Raw genomic sequence first — 21116 nt, forward strand, 5'->3', positions numbered from 1 at the left:
ATCTGATGAATTGTTCAGCCAGCAGTCACTGAAATGTGTAACCATGATAACATAGACAAACATATACATTTCTCATGACAAACTGGACGGAAATGAGAGATTGGCCACAGAGTAAACCACACCAGATTCAGTGATTGCTGAGCTGCCCCAGGTCATAAGCAGAGATGACAGGTTTTTGAACTGGAGTAAATGCAATAATCAATCTCGTTCAAAATTTATTACATAAACACACTGAGCAAGTTAAGCCCTGAAAGAATAGCAGGGAATTAGAATGACTGCTGAACACAGTCATTAAGAGTGATGGTGGTTTCAGTGAAGCTGCTTCATATATTTTACAGAATATGTCTTCATTTTGAGCCTAGAACATGCCAAATGCTTGATTAAGCACTGACAGCAGACATCCACATACCTTCTTCAATTCCTTTTCGCTTTACTTTGATAAATCATGCTGGCAGGATTCCTTGTTTTTTTTTTATCTTTTCAAGAGCCTGCCGCCATCTCTACCTCCGAATAGTCACTCCTGAGTGGGTTCCAGGGAAATGATCCGATTAAATCACAGTTTGGAGATACACATACTTGTGTGTGTAATTGCTGTGTCCCTGTTTAAATAACAAACCCCAGGAGAAGACCACCAAAGAAAACACAAACTCAATCATGGTCAAGTAGCTTTAAAAGCAAGTAAATTACAAGATAATGTATGGTTTAGAAGGTTTGGACGCTGGGAAGTTGTTTCTGTTAGGTGGGGAGACTAGGACCCGTGGGCACAGCCTTAAAATTAGAGGGGGTAAATTTAAAACTAAAATGAGGAGACATTTCTTCAGCCAGAGAGTGGTGGGCTTGTGGAATTCATTGCCGCAGAGTGCAGTGGAGGCCAGGACGTTGGATGCCTTCAAGGCAGAGATCGACAAATTCTTGATCTCAGAAGGAATCAAGGGCTATGGGGAGAGTGCAGGGAAGTGGTGTTGAAATGCCCATCAGCCCTGATTTAAATGGCGGAGTGGACTTGATGGGCTGAATGGCCTTAATTCCACTCCTATGTCTTATGGTCTTATGGTCTAAATTGTTAGGGGGAGGAAGAAAGAATCGTGGGAATTCAGAGTTGCCCGTATTTCCAATCCTGACGATAAAATACTGTAAAAATATAATATTTTAATTTTGGTCCCACGCTACAACATTGTAAAATTGAGTGTGTCCACGTCTCTGCTGTTTGTAACCTGACTCTCACTCTGGTTCCGCTCATCCTTCCCCACGTTCTCACGTTCTGACAATGAGTCCTACTCAAACCACACCAGGATTTTAAAATTCACAACTGTTTTCACATCTCCCTATCTTTGCCACCTCCTTCAACGCCAACAATCCTCCTCGATGTCTGTGACCTTCCCCAGCCCCTACAGCCCTCCCTATCCCCATAATGTCCCGCAGACCCGACACCCCTCCTTACGCCTGTCATCATCAACCCCCCCACCCCCCCAAATACTATATCCCTGTGCTCTTCTAAGCCAGGTTTCTTTAGAATGCCCAATTGTAATCACCCTGCCGCTGGTGTCCATGCCAACGGTCACCAAGGCACTAACGTCTGGAATTCCCTCCTTATAATCTTCAGCTCTGTCTGTTTGGAAGGCATCTTAAAACCTACCTCGTTGACCAAATTGCCCAGCTATTTATTTTGGGGTTTGTTGCCAGGTTTGCCCTGTGAAGTGCCTTGCTGTGTGTTATCTCAGTAGCAGTGTTACTTGGATGGAAGCTTTCATTATTGTTAATGGACCTTGTAATACAAAGGTGTACAGACAGAGAATTACATGGAACAGTTGACTGAGTTGGATGATCAGCCTTGATCATGTCGAGTGGTGAAACAGAGGTCTGAATGACCTGCTCCTGCCTCCGTTCTCTACAGTGGCTTAGTGGTTAGCACTGCTGCCTCACAGCTCCAGGGACATGGTTCGATTCCATCCTCAGGTGGCTATCTGTGCGGAGTTTGCATGTTCTCCCTGCGTCTGTGTGGTTTCCTTCGTGGTGCTCCAGCTTCCTCCCGCAGTCCAATGCTGTGCAAGTTTAGATGGATTGGCCATGCTAAATTACCCATGGTGTGCCGGTTAGGTGGGTGTGCCATGGGAAATGCAGGGTTACAGGGGTTGGGTGGGATGTTCTTTGGAGGATTGGTGTGGACTAAAATGGCTGACTTTGACACTGCAGGGATTCTATAATCTGTTGTTGTTTCTGTTTAACTGGACATTTTACGATGAACATTCTGCAAATTTGATTCCTCTGGGCTGTCATTGTACTATTTCAGAGCAGCTTTGTTTCTGCTCAGTGAAGAAATCAATGTTTGATCGTCATTTTGCAGCCTCCTGCGCCCTCTGCTGTATATTGACTGGATAAACTCAACTCCATTTGACAACATGTCAGGAGCATTTGCTTGGCCTGCTGTGTTCATCCAGCCTCACATTTTATTATCTTGGAATCTCCAGCATCTGCAGTTCCCATTATCTCTGACTCCATTTGACAACAGTTGCGTTTTCTGAGCGTTACCCAAATATACCATTTCAAAACCATTTAAGAGTTCAAAGAACATTTTTGTGCATGATTTGTACTTGTAAAGCAATGAAAAAATTTCATGAGCATTTACTGATAAATCCCTTAGTGAGACATTAGCAAAAGAATTTTAATTTTGCAGGGAGGTGCAGCCCATTGTCTGAACGAAGATAAATCATCCCTCATTTCTTCTTGCGCATGCAGAGATCTTTGCAGGGAGTTCGCCCAATCTGATTGAATGATTAATTTTGAAAACATAGTCTCCTGATTCCGGAGTACAGTCAGACTTCATCAGCACAAACTTATGGTAGCAAGTAGATTAGTGGCTTGGTAACACTGACACCTTATCGCACTGATGATTCGGCTGTACACCTAAAACAAGTGTGGGACTAGGATCAGGAGGTTTGGTATGAGGTTAAACTTGCAGTGCTAAAGTTTGTCGCAACAATGATTAACCGATTAAATTACAAGCAGATCACACGATACCTTGGTGCAAAAATTAACATGGCGCAGTTATAGAGAATAGAGTATGGGTATTCACAAGGGTGGGTGTCACAATAGAATCCGTACAGTGTGGACAGAGGCCAATCGGCCCATCAAGTTAGCACTGACCCTCCAAATAGCATGCTGTCCAGACCCATCTCCCTACTGTCTTCCTATAACTGTATATTTCTCATGGCTGATCCACCCAGCCTGCACATCCGTGGACACTATGGCCAATCCACTGAACCTGCACCCCTTTGGACTGTGGGAGGAAACCGGAGCACCCAGTGGAAACCCGTGCAGACGCGGGGAGAACATGCAATTCCACACAGACAGTTGCCCAAGGCTGGGATCGAAAACTGGTTCCTGGTGGATCCCTATCTTCCTATGCTTCCTAAATGTCAGATACCCTTCAAAATTCAGGATCCAATCTAATTCATCCTGTATTCACATCACAATTACAGCCACTAGGTTGGACTAATTTATCTCAGTTTTTACTAGTAGTCATTCTGTTTTATTTCACGTGCAATGTGCAGTGAAGTACGGTGTCCCAAGTGTTGTCCATTTTATCTTTTTCCATTAACCTTTTTTTTTAATCAACCTGTTCAGAAATGTTATTACACACCTCTGGAGATTTGGAATTTGAACTGGGGCCTCCAGGACCAGGGGTAGGGACACTACCAGTGGAAAACGTAGCTTGTCTAATTCGTAAGTTTGCAGACAATACAAAGATTGGTGGAGTTGCGGGTCATAAGGAGGATTGTCAGAGGATACAGCAGGGTATAGATCATTTGGAAGCATGGGCAGAAAAATGGCAGATGGAGTTTAGTCTGGACAAGTGTGAGATGATACATTTTTGAAGGCCAAGTACAGGTGGAAATTACACAGTGAATGGCAAAACCCTAAGGAGTATTGATATGCAGAGGGATCTGGGTGTGCAGGTCCACAGATCACTGAAGGTGACAGGGGAGTAGATTAGGTAGTAAAAAGGGCTTGTGGCCTGCCTGCCTACATTGGAAGGGGCGTTGAGTATAAGGATAGACAAGTTATACTGCAGCTTTACAGAACTTCAGTTAGGCCACATCTGGAATACTGTGTACAGTTCTGGTCACCACAGTACTAAAAGGATGTGGGTGCTTTGGAGAGGGGACAGAAAAGGTTTAGCGGGATGTTGCCTGCTGTGGGGGTTTATTAGCGATGAAGAAAAGCTGGATAGACTGGGTTTGTTTTCACTGGAATGCAGGAGGTTGATGGGAGACCTGACAGAAGTTTATAAGATTGAAGGCGGCATGGAGAGACTGGAAAGTACGAGGCTTTTTTCCCCGGGGTGGAGGGGTCAGTTACTAGGGGACACAGGCTCAAGGTGCGAGAGGGTGAAGTTTAAGAGAGATGTGCGAGGCAGGTTTTTCACACAAAGGGTGGTGAGTGCCAGAGGAGGTGGTGGAAGCAGATACAACAGCATTCGACAAGCACCTGAGCGAAGACATGATTAGGAAGGGAATAGGGGGATATGGATCCTGTAAGTGAAGGTTTTACTCTGGAAGGGCAAAATGTGTTGGTGCAGTCTTGGACAGCCGAAGGGCCCTGTTCCCGTGCTGTACTGTTCTTTGTACCACTGTACCGCAAGAGGGCCATTCCTGTAATTTTTATTATTTCTGTTGTTTTTGCTTGTGTCTGTTGATTTGCCCGTAGATCCACATGTGTCCTTTCCTGTCATTGTTGTTTCTAACATTTCGTACAGTAATTCCTTCCTTTGTTGCACTTTCCCCAATCTTTGATCACCCCAGCTTCCCATATTTGGGCTCTCATCCTCATTATTTAGTTTAAAACCCACTCTCCTTGCCTAAAATGCTGGTCCAGATGGCAGCACCCACATTCCATGAATAATATCTCTTCCAGCCACACACCTCAGCACTTGTCCCAGAGGAGGGCTGATTATTTTGGATTATAAATCTCATTTCCCACATGCTGTGGACTTTTAACCTTATAGTGTGCATCTTTTTCCCTTGAGAGTTATCTGAGACTGCTGGAGCAGATTTATCTTCACACTGGGGAGATCGTTGGATGGTCAGGGATTGGGTAGTGCAAATCTGATGAGCAAGGGGGAAAATGCATTCCTGCTTCTTTTTAATTTACTTGTGGAATGTGGGTGTCGCTGGCTGGTCCAGCATTTATTGCCCATCACTAGTTGCCCCTTGAGAAGATGGTGGCGAGCTGCCTTCTTGAGCTGTTGTGGTCCACCTGTAGTAGTTTGACCCACAATGCTGTTAGGGAGGGAATTCCAAGATTTTGACCCTGCGACACTGAAGGAATGGCCATATATTCCCAAGTCAGGATGGTGAGTGTTGTAGGTGGTAGAGTTTTGGTGCTGTCAGAGATACCGTCTATACAGCAATTTGTCCTCAATTCTATCAGATTCTCTGAGAATTCTCGATGTTTCAGTGAGATCATTTTCCATTTTCTGAAACTGTGTGTGGAGTATAGGCCCATTGAGCTGAATCTCTCCTCGCAACATTGTCTTGGGAATTACCAGGGGAACCACAGAAATTCTATTAAATGTTAGCCACTAACTTTCTCATCGCTCAGGAAGCTGTGAGTGAATGCAGCTCGGAGAATGGAGACCACATTACCGTTAGAATGACCCTGACCTACTTCTCCCTGTGGGCTTGCTGAATTCCGTCCCATACCTTCCAGCGTGATTGTCAAAGGAGCAGAGAAATACATGATGCAGTTGGTTCTGCTATAACGCAATAGTTGCATTGCTGTGCAACATGGTGCTATAGAAATAACAGGGCCTATGGGAAAAGTAGGGCTGGGGGCAGACCACCAAAAAAAAAACCACTCAAAAATCACTCAAAAGCCTACCACAAAGGATAGCACAATTTGAAGAAAGGTGCAGACCTGAAACATCAGCTTCCCTGTACCCCGATGCTGCTTGACCTGCTATGTTTATCCAGCTCTACACCTTGTATTTGAATAAATGTTTGATTCATACCTAATAATGAAATAAAACTAAATTTAACAATTTACCTTAGGAATAATTGTCAAGATGTCTTTATGGGGGAAAAGGTTGTACAGCAACTCTTACAGAAAGCACTTTACGATAAAGCCTGTGAAATGATCATGTGATATCGACATGTCCTCCTCCACACACTGATGGAATCACGCTATAGCCAACATAAGTTCATGCTCTAGAAATAGCACTATCCTATTCCTCAATCACGTTACAGCCAGTTTGTGTTGCCAGAACACGCATTATAGCAGAGTCCCCTTGACATTGTGACAATGCTGTGTATTTCTTGAGCAAGCTGAGAACCATCAGCAGCAAATTGTGACTAGACACTGGTGATTATGTGATGTGTCCTGAACAGTCACATGGAAAGCAGGGTCTGGTGGATCCTGGAGTTATTCCTGCCCATCAGCTTTCAAGATTTAACCCTCATTCTAGCAAGTTAGCAACATGTGTTTATGGAGCCCTTCCTTCTGTTAATATTGCATGACTTTTCTGTAATGAATTAAAACTGCACCAACTTGTTAAAGTTATAGCATAAATGCAAAAATCTCCCAAGCATTATCTGCCCGAGTGCACACCATCCCCCTCTACTACAGTCAAATGAACCATTCCCCCCCCCCACCCTACAGCCGAGTGAACTAACCCCCAAATGGTGCAAACCCCCTTCTGGTTCACTAATGTTCTTTAGGGAAGGCAATTTTACATCCTTACCTGGTCTGGCTGACATGTGACTCCAAACCCACAGTGATGGGAGTGACTCCTAACTGCCTTTGGAAATACCCAGCAATACCCTCAGTTTAAGGGCAGTTAGAGATAGACAATAAATGTTGGCCTTGCTTGTGACATTCATATCTCACGAACCAATGAAGACATGGCCAGATATTGATAGTGATGGCAAGGGCCCCATATCCTACCCACCGCACTGTTGGCCAGGACTCTCTCCTACACTTTGCAGCCAGCTTCTGGTGAGGACAATTTACAGGTTAATGCTCGACCTGTTTGGCCATATCACAAATGTACCTCCTTAAACGTCATCTCCTGGAGACCATGGACTTGGAGCTTCAGGCTCAGAGCCTGCTTTCACAGGGCAGGGTTCTCACTGAATTATTAATCCACAGAACCAGGTCCCTGAGTACTAAGAACTAGCCTTATCTGTAATGCCCAATGAATGAGAGACAGTGGCCGCTGACGGCTCCTAAACACAGATATGCGGGGACGTAAAATAGGTTTGGAATCGTGTCTATCATGACTTATGTTGCGAGCTAGTCCACCCTGGCTTAGTGGAGTAACCTCATGAATAGAAAGTTTGTGGGTTCCAGCCCTGCTGTAGGACTTGAGCATAAAATTGTCACTTGACCTCCTGGTGCTGCGCTGTCCTCTCGGTGAGTCAGGTCAGTGTAAAAGATCTTGTGACTTGACTCTGAAGAAGATTGGGGCAGTTGTTCCTGGTCTCCTGGGCAATAGTTATCCCTGAACCAGCATCACAGGAGCAGGTTACCTAGCCACTACCTACTTATGGGAGCTTGCTGTGCATGAGTCAGTTTAATTTGGAAGGACGGTCGGTGCGGACTGGTTGGGCCAAAGGTTCAGTTTCTGTGCTGTGTGACTCGGTGACATTACAACAGTGACTGGTCTTTAGTAGTGCATTGTTGACTTTAAGGGATTTTGAGATGTCTGTTGCTCGTGAAAGGTGCTATACGAATGCAGGTTCCTTTCATTTGTCTATTTACAGCATCACAAAACACAACCCCATCAGAGAATTCAGAATTTAGGATGTGACTAAGAATAATTTTGTAGAATTGGCATCGGGGTGTGTCTCTTTACGGCAATTAGACTTATGGTTTCAAAGAAATTAGCTGCATTTTTATAGCAACAGATTGTAATTTCAGTCTGCCCTGAACAGCTTTCCATCCACTGACCTGCCTTTGATCTTTCAATGCCATAGTGCCTTGGGTAAAGACCACTGTCAGTTTGGACAGAATGAGTTAGCACAGGCAGCCAGTGAGAAATCGCGGATGGTTTCTTTCAGATGGTGTTGGTTGAGGGAGGATCCGTCAGAACGTGGGGTAGGCCATTCAGGCTGTCAAGCTTGCTCTGCCATTCTGTACAATATTGGCTGATTGCGTCCCTCAGTGCTATGTTCCTGCTTTCTCTCCAAACTTCTTGATGTCTATAAAATCTAAGTATGTATCTATCTCTTTTTTGAATATATTCAGTGACTTGTCCTCCACAGCCTTCTGTGTGAGAGAATTTCACAAGTTCACTACCCTCTGAGTGAAGAAATGTTTCCTCATCTCAGTCCTATGTGACCTACCCTGTTTCCTGAGACTCTATCCTCTGATTCTAGACCACACCCCCATCCCTGCCACCCAGGGGAAACAGCCTCCCTGTGCATCTAGTCTGTCCAGCCCTGTTAGAATTTTATATATTTCCATCAGATCCCCTCTGATCCTTCGAAACTCCAGTGTGTACAGACCCAACCTAATCAAATCTCTCCTCATGGGGCAGTCCTGTAACCCCAGTATTGGCTGAATGGCCCCCTACTGCAGCCCCTTTATGGCAGGTATATCCTTTCATAGATAGGGAGACCGAAACGGCACACTATACCGAGGTGTGGTCTCACCAAGGCCCTGTGCAGCTGCAGTAAGACATCCCCACTTCTGAACTCAAATCCCCTCGCAATGAAGGCCAGTACATCGTTAGCGTTGCCAACTGTTCGCTGCACCTTCCTGTATACTTTCACTGACTGCTGCATGAGGACGCAGATCTCCACTGAAACATACACTGTCTTTCTATTTTTCACACTGCAGTGTATAACATCACATTCAGCCTCAACATTGTGTGTCTGCCATGTGGTTGCTCCCATCCTCCCTCACTGTATCCTCATCACCTTGAAGCCTCTTCACACCCCCTGATGCCCTCACAAGGTTAAGTGACCATAGGCTAGAGATTGAGTGCGTACGGTGTAAGATCTACCCTCGAAAGAAGGATTACTCTGTGTGCCCTGTGAAGATGCCAGACTTAAATCCTTGGAGGAGGTTCCTGTTGATCCTTTCCACAAGTGATCCTCCACATTCCCGATCCCGAGTGGATCACCAAGCACACAGTTATACCCAGCCTGACATCTGCTCAGTAGAAGAGCAGGGAGTTGGGTAAGTGTCATAAACTTAAATGGCAGTTCCTCATGTTACCTGGAAAACATACCAGCTAGAAGCAGCAGTTCAGCCCTTTGAGCCTGTCCTGTTATTTACTGTGGTTGATCTAACTGCAGCTTCAATTCTTCTTTCTCAGCTAACCCCCACCCCCACCCCCACCCCGAGAAGATGCTGCAGTCCCTTCGCTATCACCACTGCATGGTTTCTGTATCTCTTACAGGGCCAACAAGATTGATCAGAGAACTTTTCCTGAAGTAAGTACAGAATGCTAGCAGTCTCGCCCCTGACTGACTGAGGGCAGGGGAGATGTGCTGCTCAGAAATAAAGGGGAAAATAATGCAGGCCAAGCATATTAAAGAATCATTTTCAGACATCATCATTCAGCTAATCCTTTGTTACGTCCAAAGTCAGACTGGTGCCTTCCCTCCCAAATGTGGTTCCCATTATGACATTGTTAAAGAGCTCCCTCCCAAGCTGCTAAATATCAGGTTAGGTCACAGTGACATTGGAGCTCTCCTGCTTCAGAAAATCCATTTTAAACGATGCAATCGAGAGGTAAGATTGAGCCAAACAATTCTCAGGCTGTAGAGAAGTTCATGCTATTTATATGCTCAGGACAACTAATTAAGCTGAGATTAAATTATAGTTTTGTAGTCAGTTGAAATTAGCCATTTTTCAACACAATCTCATCCAAATTGAGATAGTTGCCAACCATTTTTCCTAAAAAAAAGCTGAGCATGTGATTCAGTCGGTTGGTTTGATGTCAGTCTGCAAACGCAGTTTGATTCAGTGACAAAGAAATCTTTACATTTTTAATAAGAGTTTCTGAAGGGAGAGACGATCATTCCTTTACTCTGGGTTTTTAATTCTTTTGCAGGTTCTACATCGAAAGCATCGCTTATTTGAGGGACAATGCCACCATTGAGCTCTTCTTCCTCAATGCAAAGTCTTGTATTTACAAGGTAAGAATGTGACCCCAACATCTGTATCTGTAATGTTACAAAACTGACCAAGGCGAGCAGAGGTGGACCCACAGAATGTGCAAAGACAACAAGAGCAGTACGAGGCAGATGGAGTGGATCCCTGGTTATGTTCAATTGTGACTGTTAGGAACCCAGAGCTCTAGAGAGTAATGATCCACAGACAGGTTTGCATTCCCGCACTGGCAGCCGGGAGAAATTTAAATTAAATTAAATTAATCTGGAATAAGAAGTTTGTTTCAAAACACAAGAAAAACCCGTCACTTAGGGAAGGGAACTGCTGTCCTAATGCAGTCTGGCCTGCAAGTGACTTCATACCCAAAGCAAAGGGGGATTTACTCCTGACTGCCTCCTGAAGCAGCCCGTGGTCCACCACAGGCTCATGAGGAAGGGACACTGAGGGCTGGTTTTACCAAGGATCACATCACCCCAAGAATGAAGAAAAGATAAGATTCTCTATAACTTAGTGACACACAGCTGGGTCACACGACAAGCAGCACCCAGCTGTCACAGGATTTGCAGGCACAGGGGCAAGGGGGATGGGGTTTTTGGGAGTCTGGGGTTAATAAAAGGGTGGGGTTTACAGGCTGACAGGAGTGCAGGTTCGGGGGAGTGTGGGGTCAGGGGTAAATACAGGGTCGGGGGAGTGTGGGATCAGTGGATGAGTAGTGGGGGGAGTAAGTGCTTGAATTTGGCTGTCGTGGTTTGGAAGAGCTTGAGTTGGTGTAACTGATGACTCAGTGTATTAAACACCAGGAAATTGGGTTTTGTGAGTGGATTATGCAACAACTTTGAGGAATAAGAAGCTCAGGGAAGTGACAACATTGTCCTAAATTTTAACTGGGAATGATGTAATTCTAAATGCAGAATATATTTAACCTGTATAAAAGCAAGAATCCAATTTGTCGATCAGTTTTGTGTGGCCGTGGAGAGCTGCAGGTTTCACTGTTAGTGTACCAGACCCTCTGTTATTAACGTTTATGTATAATCTCAGCACTGGGCAGGACCTGCCCACATCAGGCAGTACCACTGCGGGGAGGAGCTGAGCAGCAGGAAAATGACTCCTCACTGGGTCAAAGTGTTGGGATATTGAACAAGTGTAGGTGAGATTTGAGGAATTGGGTTCGGTGGAAGGTGTAGTTCTTCTTGGAGTGAAGGAGGTGGAGAGGAGGTTTGATGGAGATGAAGGTTTAGGATGAGTTTAGTTAAGACAGAGGTAAAGGAACCCCTTTGCTCGAACTAGCAGAGCAAGGACTGGGAAACTCCGAAGTAAGATTTCGCGAATGGGAATAGGGGGGATTGTCTGATGAGCAAACGTTAAACAGGTTAGCACTCTACTCACTGGAGTTTAGAAGAACAAGAGCTAATTTCATTGAAATAATCAGCATTCCCAAGGGACTTGCCCACACTGTAAGGATCCTATGGACAGGGTAAATGCTGAGAGGATGTTTCCCCTCATGGGAGTCTGCGACAAGACAGCATAGCGTCAGAATAACAGGGAGCCATTTTAAGACTGAGATGAGGAGGAATTTCTTCTCTGAGTGTTTGGAGCTGCCTGCCACACAGAGCTGTAGGGGCAGAACCCTTGTGTACATTTAAGGCTGAGATACGTAGATTCTTCATCAGTCAAGGAATCAAGGGTTACAGGGAAAGGTTGGGAAAGTGGATGCAAGGACAGATACAGGAATGGACAGGGATCAGAGGGATACAGATCCTTGGAAAACAGGCGACTGGTTTAAATAGAAGATCTGGATCGGCGCAGGCTTGTAGTGCTGAAGGGCCTGTTCCTGTGCTGTAATTTTCTTTGTCCTTTGGATGTTGGATCAGCCATCCTGTTGAATGGCAGTGCAACCTTGAGGGGCTGAATGGCCCACTCCTGTTTCTAGTTCTTCATGGTCTCATGAACAGGGCAATGTAAGGCAAATGTGAGGAAGAGGTTCGTCCACAGCAATTGGGAATAATCTGGAACCCGCTGCCCCACCCGGGGACTGAAAGTGGAGACTGAATTAACTCCGCAGAGTCTGGCATCCCATCACCAAATCACCCTTTATTTACAGTGATCCAGCTCTTAGTGAGCAGAACCCCAACACTCCTGTTTATAACTATCGGCCAGGGCTCCCCAACTGGACCAAATTAACAGCCTCAGTCAGGGAACTCAGATTCTCTGAGATCCAGTTGGCATACAAAGTTACATTCAGAACCAAGGCAGTGAACATGTCCAAAGGACACCAAACAAGCACATATAAGAAATGTAGCTGCTGGGAAACAGGGATTATGTGGGAAATGTGACTGACTGAGTTGCTGTGGAGAGCTGTAACAGATTTGATGGGCTGAATAGCCTCCTACTGGACTGGACTACTCTCTGATGAAGGGTCTAGGCCCGAAACGTCAGCTTTTGTGCTCCTGAGATGTTGCTTGGCCTGCTGTGTTCATCCAACTTCACACTTTGTTATCCTACTGGACTGTGACTGTTTCTATGTGATCAAAATATGACACAGCAGGAGGCCATTCTGCCCATTATCTATTCCGAACCATGTTTGCCCATCTGTTTCCAGGGCAGCTTTGATGGAGAGTTGAGAGGTGGATCCCTGCCTATAGTAGGAAGGATTTTTCAGTGTAAGATCTGGAACAAAGAGAATGATGGGCTCTAACATTGTTACTTCTCAACAATGCATCAACTAACACTTCTCTTCAGTTTGAACTCTATCTGCCACTTTTTCTGCAATGGTATTCCCTCCCATCAAATCGGATTCAAAATTTCTTCCAGCTCCAGGTCAGGTTACAACACAGTGTGGCATGGGTGTGAATTGAACATGGTCAGGAGCGCACACACACACACAGACACGCACACAAACTCACGTACATGCATACACACATGCACACGTACACACGCATGTACGCATGTGCACACAGACACAGATTCACCAACACATACGCACAGGTACACAGGCACACACATACATGCAAGAATAAGCACACAGTGAGACAGTGAAAGCTGCTCCCTTTTCACTGAACAGTCTCTGAGGGAGATAGCAGGAGCTGCTGATACTGGAGGAACTGAGATAACAAGGTGTGGAGCTAGATGAACACAGCAGGCCAAGCAGCATCTTAGGAGCAGGAAAGGTTGACGTTTTGGGTCGAGACCCTCCTTCAGAAATGGGGGAGGGGAAGGGGTTCTGAAATAAATAGGGAAGGGGGGAGGCGGATAAAAGATGGATAGAGGAGAAGATATGTGGAGAGGAGACAGACAGGTCAAAGAGGTGGGGATGGAGCCAGTAAAAGTGAATGTAGGTGGGGAGTTAGGGAGGAGATAGGTCAGACCAGGGAGGACAGACAGGTCAAGGAGGTGGGATGAGACTAATAGGTAGGATACGGGGCTGGGGCTTGAGGTGGGAGGAAGGACAGGTTAGGGAGGTGGGGATGAGCTGGGCTGGTTTTGGGATGCGGTGGGAGGAGGTGAGATTTTGAAGCTGGTGAAGTCCATGTTGATACCATTGGGCTGCAGGGTTCCCAAGCGGAATATGTGTTGCTGTTCCTGCAACCTTTGCGTAACATCGTTGTGGCACTGCAGGAGGCCCAGGATGGACATGTTGTCCAAAGAGTAGGAGGGAGAGTTGAAATGATTCGCGACTGGGAGGTGCAGTTGTTTGTTGCGCACCGATCATTGGTGTTCCACAAAGCAGCCCCCACGCCTCTGCTTGGTTTCCCTGATGTAGAGGAAGCCATAATGGGAACAGCGGATACAGTATGTCACATTAACAGATGTGTAGGTAAACATCTGTTTGATGTGGAAGGTCTTCTTAGGGCCTGGGATGAGGGTGAGTGGGGAGGTGTAGCACTTCCTGCGGTTGCAGGGAAAAGCTTTAAGTTCACCTGGACCATCTCTGATACCTCTCTCTCCTTCCTGGACCTCTCTGTTTCCGTCTCTGGGAACCACCTGGAAACCGAGATCCATTTCAAGCCCACCGACTCCCACAGCTACCTAGAATACACCTCCTCCCACCCACTTTCCTGCAAAAAGGCCATCCCCGTTCCTGATTCCTTCACCTCTGCCGAATCTGCTCCCGAGATGAGGCATTCCACTCCCAGACATCCCAGATGTCCTCGTTTTTCAAGGACCGCAACTCTCTCTCCGCCTCCCCCCCCCCCACCAAAGTGGTCGAAAACACCCTCAACCATGACTCTCCCATTTCCAGCAACTCATCCCTCACACCCCCTCTCCACCATAACAACCAAAACAGAATCCCCCTCATCCTCACGTACCACCTCACGTACCACCCCACGTCCGGATCCAACGCATCATCCTCCGACACTTCCACCATCTGCAATCCGACCCACCACCAAAGGCATTTTCCCCTCCCCACCCTTATCTACTTTCCGGACAAACCACTCTCTCCGTGACTCCGAAGTCCACTCCACACTCCCCACCAGCCCCACCACACCAGGCATCTTTCCCTGCAAATGCAGTAAGTGCTATACCTGCCCCTTACCTCACCCCCATCCCAGGCCCTAACAACATCTGCACATCTGCTAATGTTGTATACTGTCTCTGGATGTGAGTTTGCTCGCTGAGCTGGAAGGTTCGTTTTCAGACGTTTCGTCACCATTCTAGACAACATCATCAGTGAGCCTCTGGTGAAGCACTGGTGTTATGTCCCGCTTTCTATTTATCTGGTTAGGTTTCCTTGGGTTGGTGATGTCATTTCCTGCGTTGGTGATGTCACTTCCTGTTCTTTTTCTCAGGGGATGGTAGATTGGCTCCAAATCAATGTGTTTGTTGATGGAGTTCCAGTTGGAATGCCATGCTGCTAGGAATTCTTGTGCGTGTCTCTGTTTTGCTTGCCCTAGGATGGATGTGTTGTCCCAATCAAAGTGGTGTCCTTCCTCATCAGTATGTAAGGATACTAGTGATAATGGGTCATGTCGTTTTATGGCTAGTTGATGTTCATGTATCCTGGTGGCTAGCTTTCTGCCTGTTTGTCCAATGTAGTGTTTGTCACAGTTCTTGCAAGGTATTTTGTAGATGACATAAAACGAACGTCATCTACAAAATACCTTGCAAGAACTGTGACAAACACTACATTGGACAAACAGGCATAAAGCTAGCCACCAGGATACATGAACATCAACTAGCCACAAAACGACATGACCCACTATCACTAGTATCCTTACATACAGATGAGGAAGGACACCACTTTGATTGGGACAACACATCCGTCCTAGGATATGCCAAACAGAGACACGCACGAGAATTCCTAGAAGCATGGCATTCCAACCGGAACTCCATCAACAAACACATTGACTTGGAGCCAATCTACCATCCCCTGAGAAAAAGAACAGGAAATGACATCACCAATGCAGGAAATGACATCACCAACCCAAGGAAACCTAAACAGATAAATAGAAAGCAGGACATAACACCAGCTCAACACCACTCAACTGAAGCCACTCAAGGGCTTGAGTTCATGCAGTGTGTTCAAAAATGAAGCTGGAAGTCTGTTAATTCCTGTTCCACAAACAAAGTTAAACATTGCAACATTGATATGAAGTTAATGAACTTGCCGTGTGACTGTGCTGAACTTAGACCCATTTCGGAGCAGTGTTCCAGGCTCACACTCTGTTGGGATTGAGATCTGGGTCCGTGACTGGAGTGTGTGGAAATCTCCCTTAAAATCCATTTTCCAAAAAACACCTCCATTCTCGCCACTTAGCTCTTGGTCTGAAAAGGCAAATCAGTTTGATGCTCAGTACCTCCCCTTCAGCAAATCCTGCCAGTCACTCTCTCCTCTCCTCATGCTGACCCCACGAACAACCCCTGCCCCCTCACTCCGATTCCCCTCACCCCATCACTCTGATTCCCTCTCTATCCTCACTCTGATCACCATTTCCCCCATCAGCCTGATCCCACTCCCCTCTCGCCCCCACACTCTGATCCCTCCTCACTCTGATCCCCTCTTCCTCAACCTGTTCCCACTCCCCTCTTGCCCCATCAATGATACCCCTCCCCTTCACTCTGGTCCCATTCACTCTGTTCCCCCTTCACTCTGATCCTATGCCCCTTCACTCCAATCCCCTTCCATCCCCCTGATATTCCTGACCCTTCTCCGCCTGATCCAGGAGCTGATACTCCGAAAGGAGCTGGCTCAAAACGGAATTTTCCACTGATACCGTCCCTGCTGTACAGGACTGATTGGAGATTTATTGGAATGTCCCAGTGATGGAGTGACTCCATTGGAGAAGCTGCTGCTGTCCTTGGAATTCAGAAGGGAATGGACAGAGTTCTTCAAAATCCAGCGGGATTCCTGAGCACCGAAAGGCAAAGATTAGCTGGGTTACATAGAAAGGATGGGAGTTTGGAACGAGCTGACCCAAGCATGAGGGGCCGAATCACTTGCTCCTGTTCTAGAACCATTCTGGTTCCATGTTGCTAAACTCCTGCATTTCTTTAAACGTACAAAAACTGTACAAAAAGACTCTGCAATTGCAGTGTTAAAATTGGACCCAATTGGCAATCTACACTGAGCAGCTGGCGTGAAAGAGAGGAAATAACTGAAGGCAGTGAAAGAAATTAAACTAAATTTTAGCATTACAGATGCCTGTTTTTAGCCAATTCCATTCATTCTCCGTGATGTCAAGAAACAGTTGGATACTGCAAAGGATACAAGCCCTGACAACATTCCAGCAATAGTACTAAAGACTTGTGCTCCAGAACTTACTGTTCCCTGAGCCAAGCTGTTCCAAGACAGTTACAACACTGGGATCTACCTGACAATGTGGAAAATTGTCCATTTATTTCCGATACATAAAAAGCACAAATCCAACCTGGCCAATTACTGCGCTGTCAGTCTCCTCTCGATCATCAGTAAAGTGATGGAAGGTGTCAGTAACAGTGCTATCAAGCAGCACCTGCTCAGCAATAACCTGCTCAGTGACGCCCAGTTTGGGTTCCACCAGGGCCACTCAGCTCCTGATCTCATTACAGCCCTTGGTTCAAACATGGACAAAAGAGCTGAATTCCAGAGGTGAGGTGAGAGTGACAGCCCTTGACATCAAGGCTGTATTTGATCCATGATGGCATCAAGGAGCCCTGGTAAAACTGGAATCAGTGGGTATCGGGGGCAAATGCTCCCTGGTTGGGAGTCATACCTGACACATAGAAAGATGGTTGTGGCTGTTGGTGGTCAGTGTGGTGATCAGGAATCTGAATCCATGCCCCCTGCACCAATTCTTTAGCCACGCATTCATCTGCCATATCCTCCTGTTCTTACCCTCACAAGCACGTGGCACTGGAAGTGCGAAGATTACCACCATTGAGATCCTGGTTTTTAACTTGTTTCTTGGCTTGCTATAATCACAGTGCAAAACCTTATTCCTACTTTTAACTATGGCACTTGTGCCAATGTGCACAATGACTTCTGGCTGCTCACCCTCCCCCTTGAGAACATCCTGCAGTCGCACTGAGACATCCTGGACCCTGGCGTCCAGGAAACAACACACCACCCTGGATCCCTGTCCGCAGCCACGCAGTCTCCTGCCTGTCCCCCTAACTATCGAGTCTTCTATCACTAAGGCACTGTTTAACTTTACCCTTTCCCACTGTGCCCCCAAGCCAGCCATAGTGCCACCGACCTGCCTACTGCTGCTTCCTGCAAATGGTCACGAACCCCCAACAGTTTCCAAAACGGTACACTTGGTTTTGAGGGGAATGGCCACAGAGGATTCCTACACACTCTGCCTACTCCCTTTGCCTTCCCTGGTGGCCACCAGCTACTCTCTACCTGCACCTTCGGTGTGACCACCTCATTAAAACTCAGCATCTCGGACGATCCTGAATGCACTCAGCTCCTGCTCCAGCTCCCTAACACAGTCTCCCAGGAGCTGCAGTAGGGTGCACTTCCCACAGGTTCAGTCATCAGGGATGATGAAGTCTCCCAGAGCTCCCACATCCTGCAGCAGGAGCATGCCACTGCCCGAACTGCCAACTCAGCTGCTCTAAGACTAAAGAGGAAAGTTAAAAGTACTTTACCTGAGCTTACCTGTAATTTTTTGCTGAGCCGCTGCTTGGTAATTCACTTGGTAAATAATCCTGAGTGCAGTGGGTATTACACCAGCATTTGGCCTCACTTGCCCTCACTGTGTGATTGACTTGTCCATCCTTAATGGAGAATGTGTTCATCCGTTCTTTACAGAGTGAAAGCATTGGGCCAGCTTCAACTCAACAGTATTCATAGCTAGTAGGAACTGCCAATGCTGGGGTATCTGAGATAACAAGGTGCAGAGCTGGATGAATACGGCAGGCCAAGCAGCATCAGAGCAGCAGGAAAGCTAACGTTTTTGGGCCTCGACCCTTCATCAGAAATTTCTGAAGAAGGGTCTAGGCCTGAGACATCAGCTTTCCTGCTCCTCTGATGCTGCTTGGCCTGCTGTATTCATCCAGCTCTGCACCTTGTTACCTCTGTATTCATAGCAGCCATTCTCAGCTTCATGCCTCAGTGCTATGCCTTATTCAATCAGAATGAACCTGTCTGGTTTAAATTTAAACAAAGTTGGCAGTTTACCGTCAATCATCGTCTAACTCCATGGGAATGCATGTGTTACTGAAAGTCCCCTGCCAACTAATCAGCACTGTCTTCTCGTACAGTGCAATGGGGAAGTTTTCCATTTTTGTTGGTATTCTTGCAAAATGTCCTGATGAGAAAAGGACAGAAAAGTTTTTAAATGTGTCTTTTTCACCAGTTCTCAAGTACCATCAAGTTGTAAACTTGTAAACTTAAAGCCTTACTGTACCATTGTTGCTTAACTCATAAAACGATAGCAGCTACTATCACTGTTTTCAATCTGTTCGAGCTAAGTGTTACAAAATGCTGGATACAGCTGTATTTTATAGCACTGGTAAGCAACTGGGATTTATTTTTAATCAGTCTGAAATAACAGCTATTGTCGGCCAACAAAAAAGGAGGGGTCTCTTGGAAAAATTGATGGAAGCCTCATGTGTCATCCCAGAGCCAGACTTGGCACTGTTCGGCCTTTTGCTGACACAGAGCTTTAGTTTTCTCCCAGAGCAACAAAAGCCAAAAACTTCCAGATGTTGCATCCAGTTCCTGCGATGATGAATGACATCCATTTCCAGGGAACACTGTGAATAATGTTGAAAGGCAAGGGCCAAGCCATAAAATGTAAGAACAAAAGTAGGCCATTCAGCCCATCAAGTCAGCTCTGACTTTCAGTGAGATCACGACTGATCTGATAATCTTCAACTCCAACTTTCCTACCTTCTCCATATTCCATCCTGATTGAATGTCTCAGTATCTTAGCTGTAATAGCCCAGCCTCGACAGCCCTCTGTACTAAAGAATTGCACAGATTCACAGCCCTCTGAGAGAAGAAATTCCCCCTCATCTCTGTCTAAGTGAATGACCCTTTACTTTGGGATAATGCCCTCCCACAAGGGGAACAATCTTTCTCTATGTACCCTGTTACCCTCACTAAAAATATTTATATGCTTCAATAAAGTTCCCTCTCATGCATCTAAATTCCAGTGAATACATCTCCTCATATGACAGTCTCCGGTATCAGCCCTAGCGAACCTTCTGTGGACTGTTCCATGTCGGGATTTGCAGTGATTTCATAAAGTGGTGTCAGGGATCGCAGTTTTCAGTTCTTTGAAGACAAGCCAAGGTTGTTCTGTTTGGAGCAGAGGATATGTCAAAGGCGTTCAAATTTGAGGGACATTAGTGCTGTAAATACGGAGTTAGACTCCAGTAACAGAAACATTTACAAGTAGAGAATGTCAAGTCAAGTTATTACCAGGAGAAGGAGAATGAATGAATGATTTTATTGACATAAATATCTGGGAAGAAAAGTGTACAATCGCCACAAGCCAGCACCATTACAAAAATAATAAAAACAAGAAATTGCATCAGTAGAGTTCACGTCCTGTTCCTATTGGGACTCCAGCATGGCTCCAGGGTTTCTGCAAGGTCCCTACTCAGTGTTCCTGGTCTCGAGGAGACCCCACTCTGGGTACAGCAATGACTAATATCCAGGAGACCCCAGCTCCACTGCCACCTCACCGACACCACCAAGAAGCCAGGCTCCGGGCCTACCGCAGTCCCCATGCCTAGGCAGGAGAAGAACTTACTTGGTGCAGAAGTTGGATGATGAAAAATCCACTACAGGACAGGGAAGTAACTAAGGCAACTTTCAAAAACACAAGATGTTCGAGCTGGAGTAGACCATTTGGCTCATTGAACCCTCTCCCACATTCAGTGTGATCATGATCGATCATCCAGCTCAATAGCCTATTCCTGCTTCCTCTCTGTACCCTTAGCCCCTAGAAATGTGTACAACGTTCTGGAAATCATACAATGTTTTAGCCTCAACTGCTTTCTGTGGTAGTGAATTCCAAAGGCCCACTACTGTTGGGTGAAGAAATTTCTTCTCATCCGTGTCCTAAATGCCTACCTTATTTCCTTAGACTGTGACTGTGGTTCTGATCTCTTTCAGTAACTGGGGACATCCTTTCTGCATGTATCCTGACTAGTGCTGTTAGAATTCTGTAGAGCTTTATGAGATCACCCCATCATTCTTCCCAACTCCAACGAATACAATCCAAACTGACTGAAACTTTCCTCATACGTCAGTCCTGCCATCCCAGGAATCAGACTGGTAAACTTCCTTTATTGCAAGAACATCCTTCCTTAGATAAGAAGACCAAAACTGCATCCACACACGCGAGAAGAGAGTCCCGAAGATTTACAGCCCCTTGAGTGAAATAATTTCTTGTCTTAGCCCGAAATAATCAGCTCCTTACCCTGACATTAGATTCCTCAGTGAGCAGAAACAGTCTTTCTGCATCTACCCTGTAAAGCCACTTCAGAATATTTTATGTTTCAATGAGATCACCCCTCCTCCTTTTAAACTCCAGAGAATATCAGCCCACTCTACTCCGGCT

At 46.0% G+C, this 21116-nt stretch overlaps 1 protein-coding gene across 10 annotated transcripts in view; it reads left to right on the forward strand.

Moving 5' to 3' along the window:
• Nucleotides 1-21116, forward strand: part of frmd4a (FERM domain containing 4A) — a 702228-nt gene that overhangs the window by 517113 nt on the left and 163999 nt on the right. For all 10 annotated transcript variants that reach the window (XM_048553974.1, XM_048553978.1, XM_048553975.2 and 7 more), the window contains one exon: nucleotides 10061-10145. In XM_048553974.1, coding sequence (XP_048409931.1) covers nucleotides 10061-10145 — 85 coding nt within the window. The remainder of the gene's footprint in view (nucleotides 1-10060; nucleotides 10146-21116) is intronic.

Source organism: Stegostoma tigrinum, chromosome 25 (assembly GCF_030684315.1).
Source record: "Stegostoma tigrinum isolate sSteTig4 chromosome 25, sSteTig4.hap1, whole genome shotgun sequence".
NCBI lineage: Eukaryota > Metazoa > Chordata > Chondrichthyes > Orectolobiformes > Stegostomatidae > Stegostoma > Stegostoma tigrinum.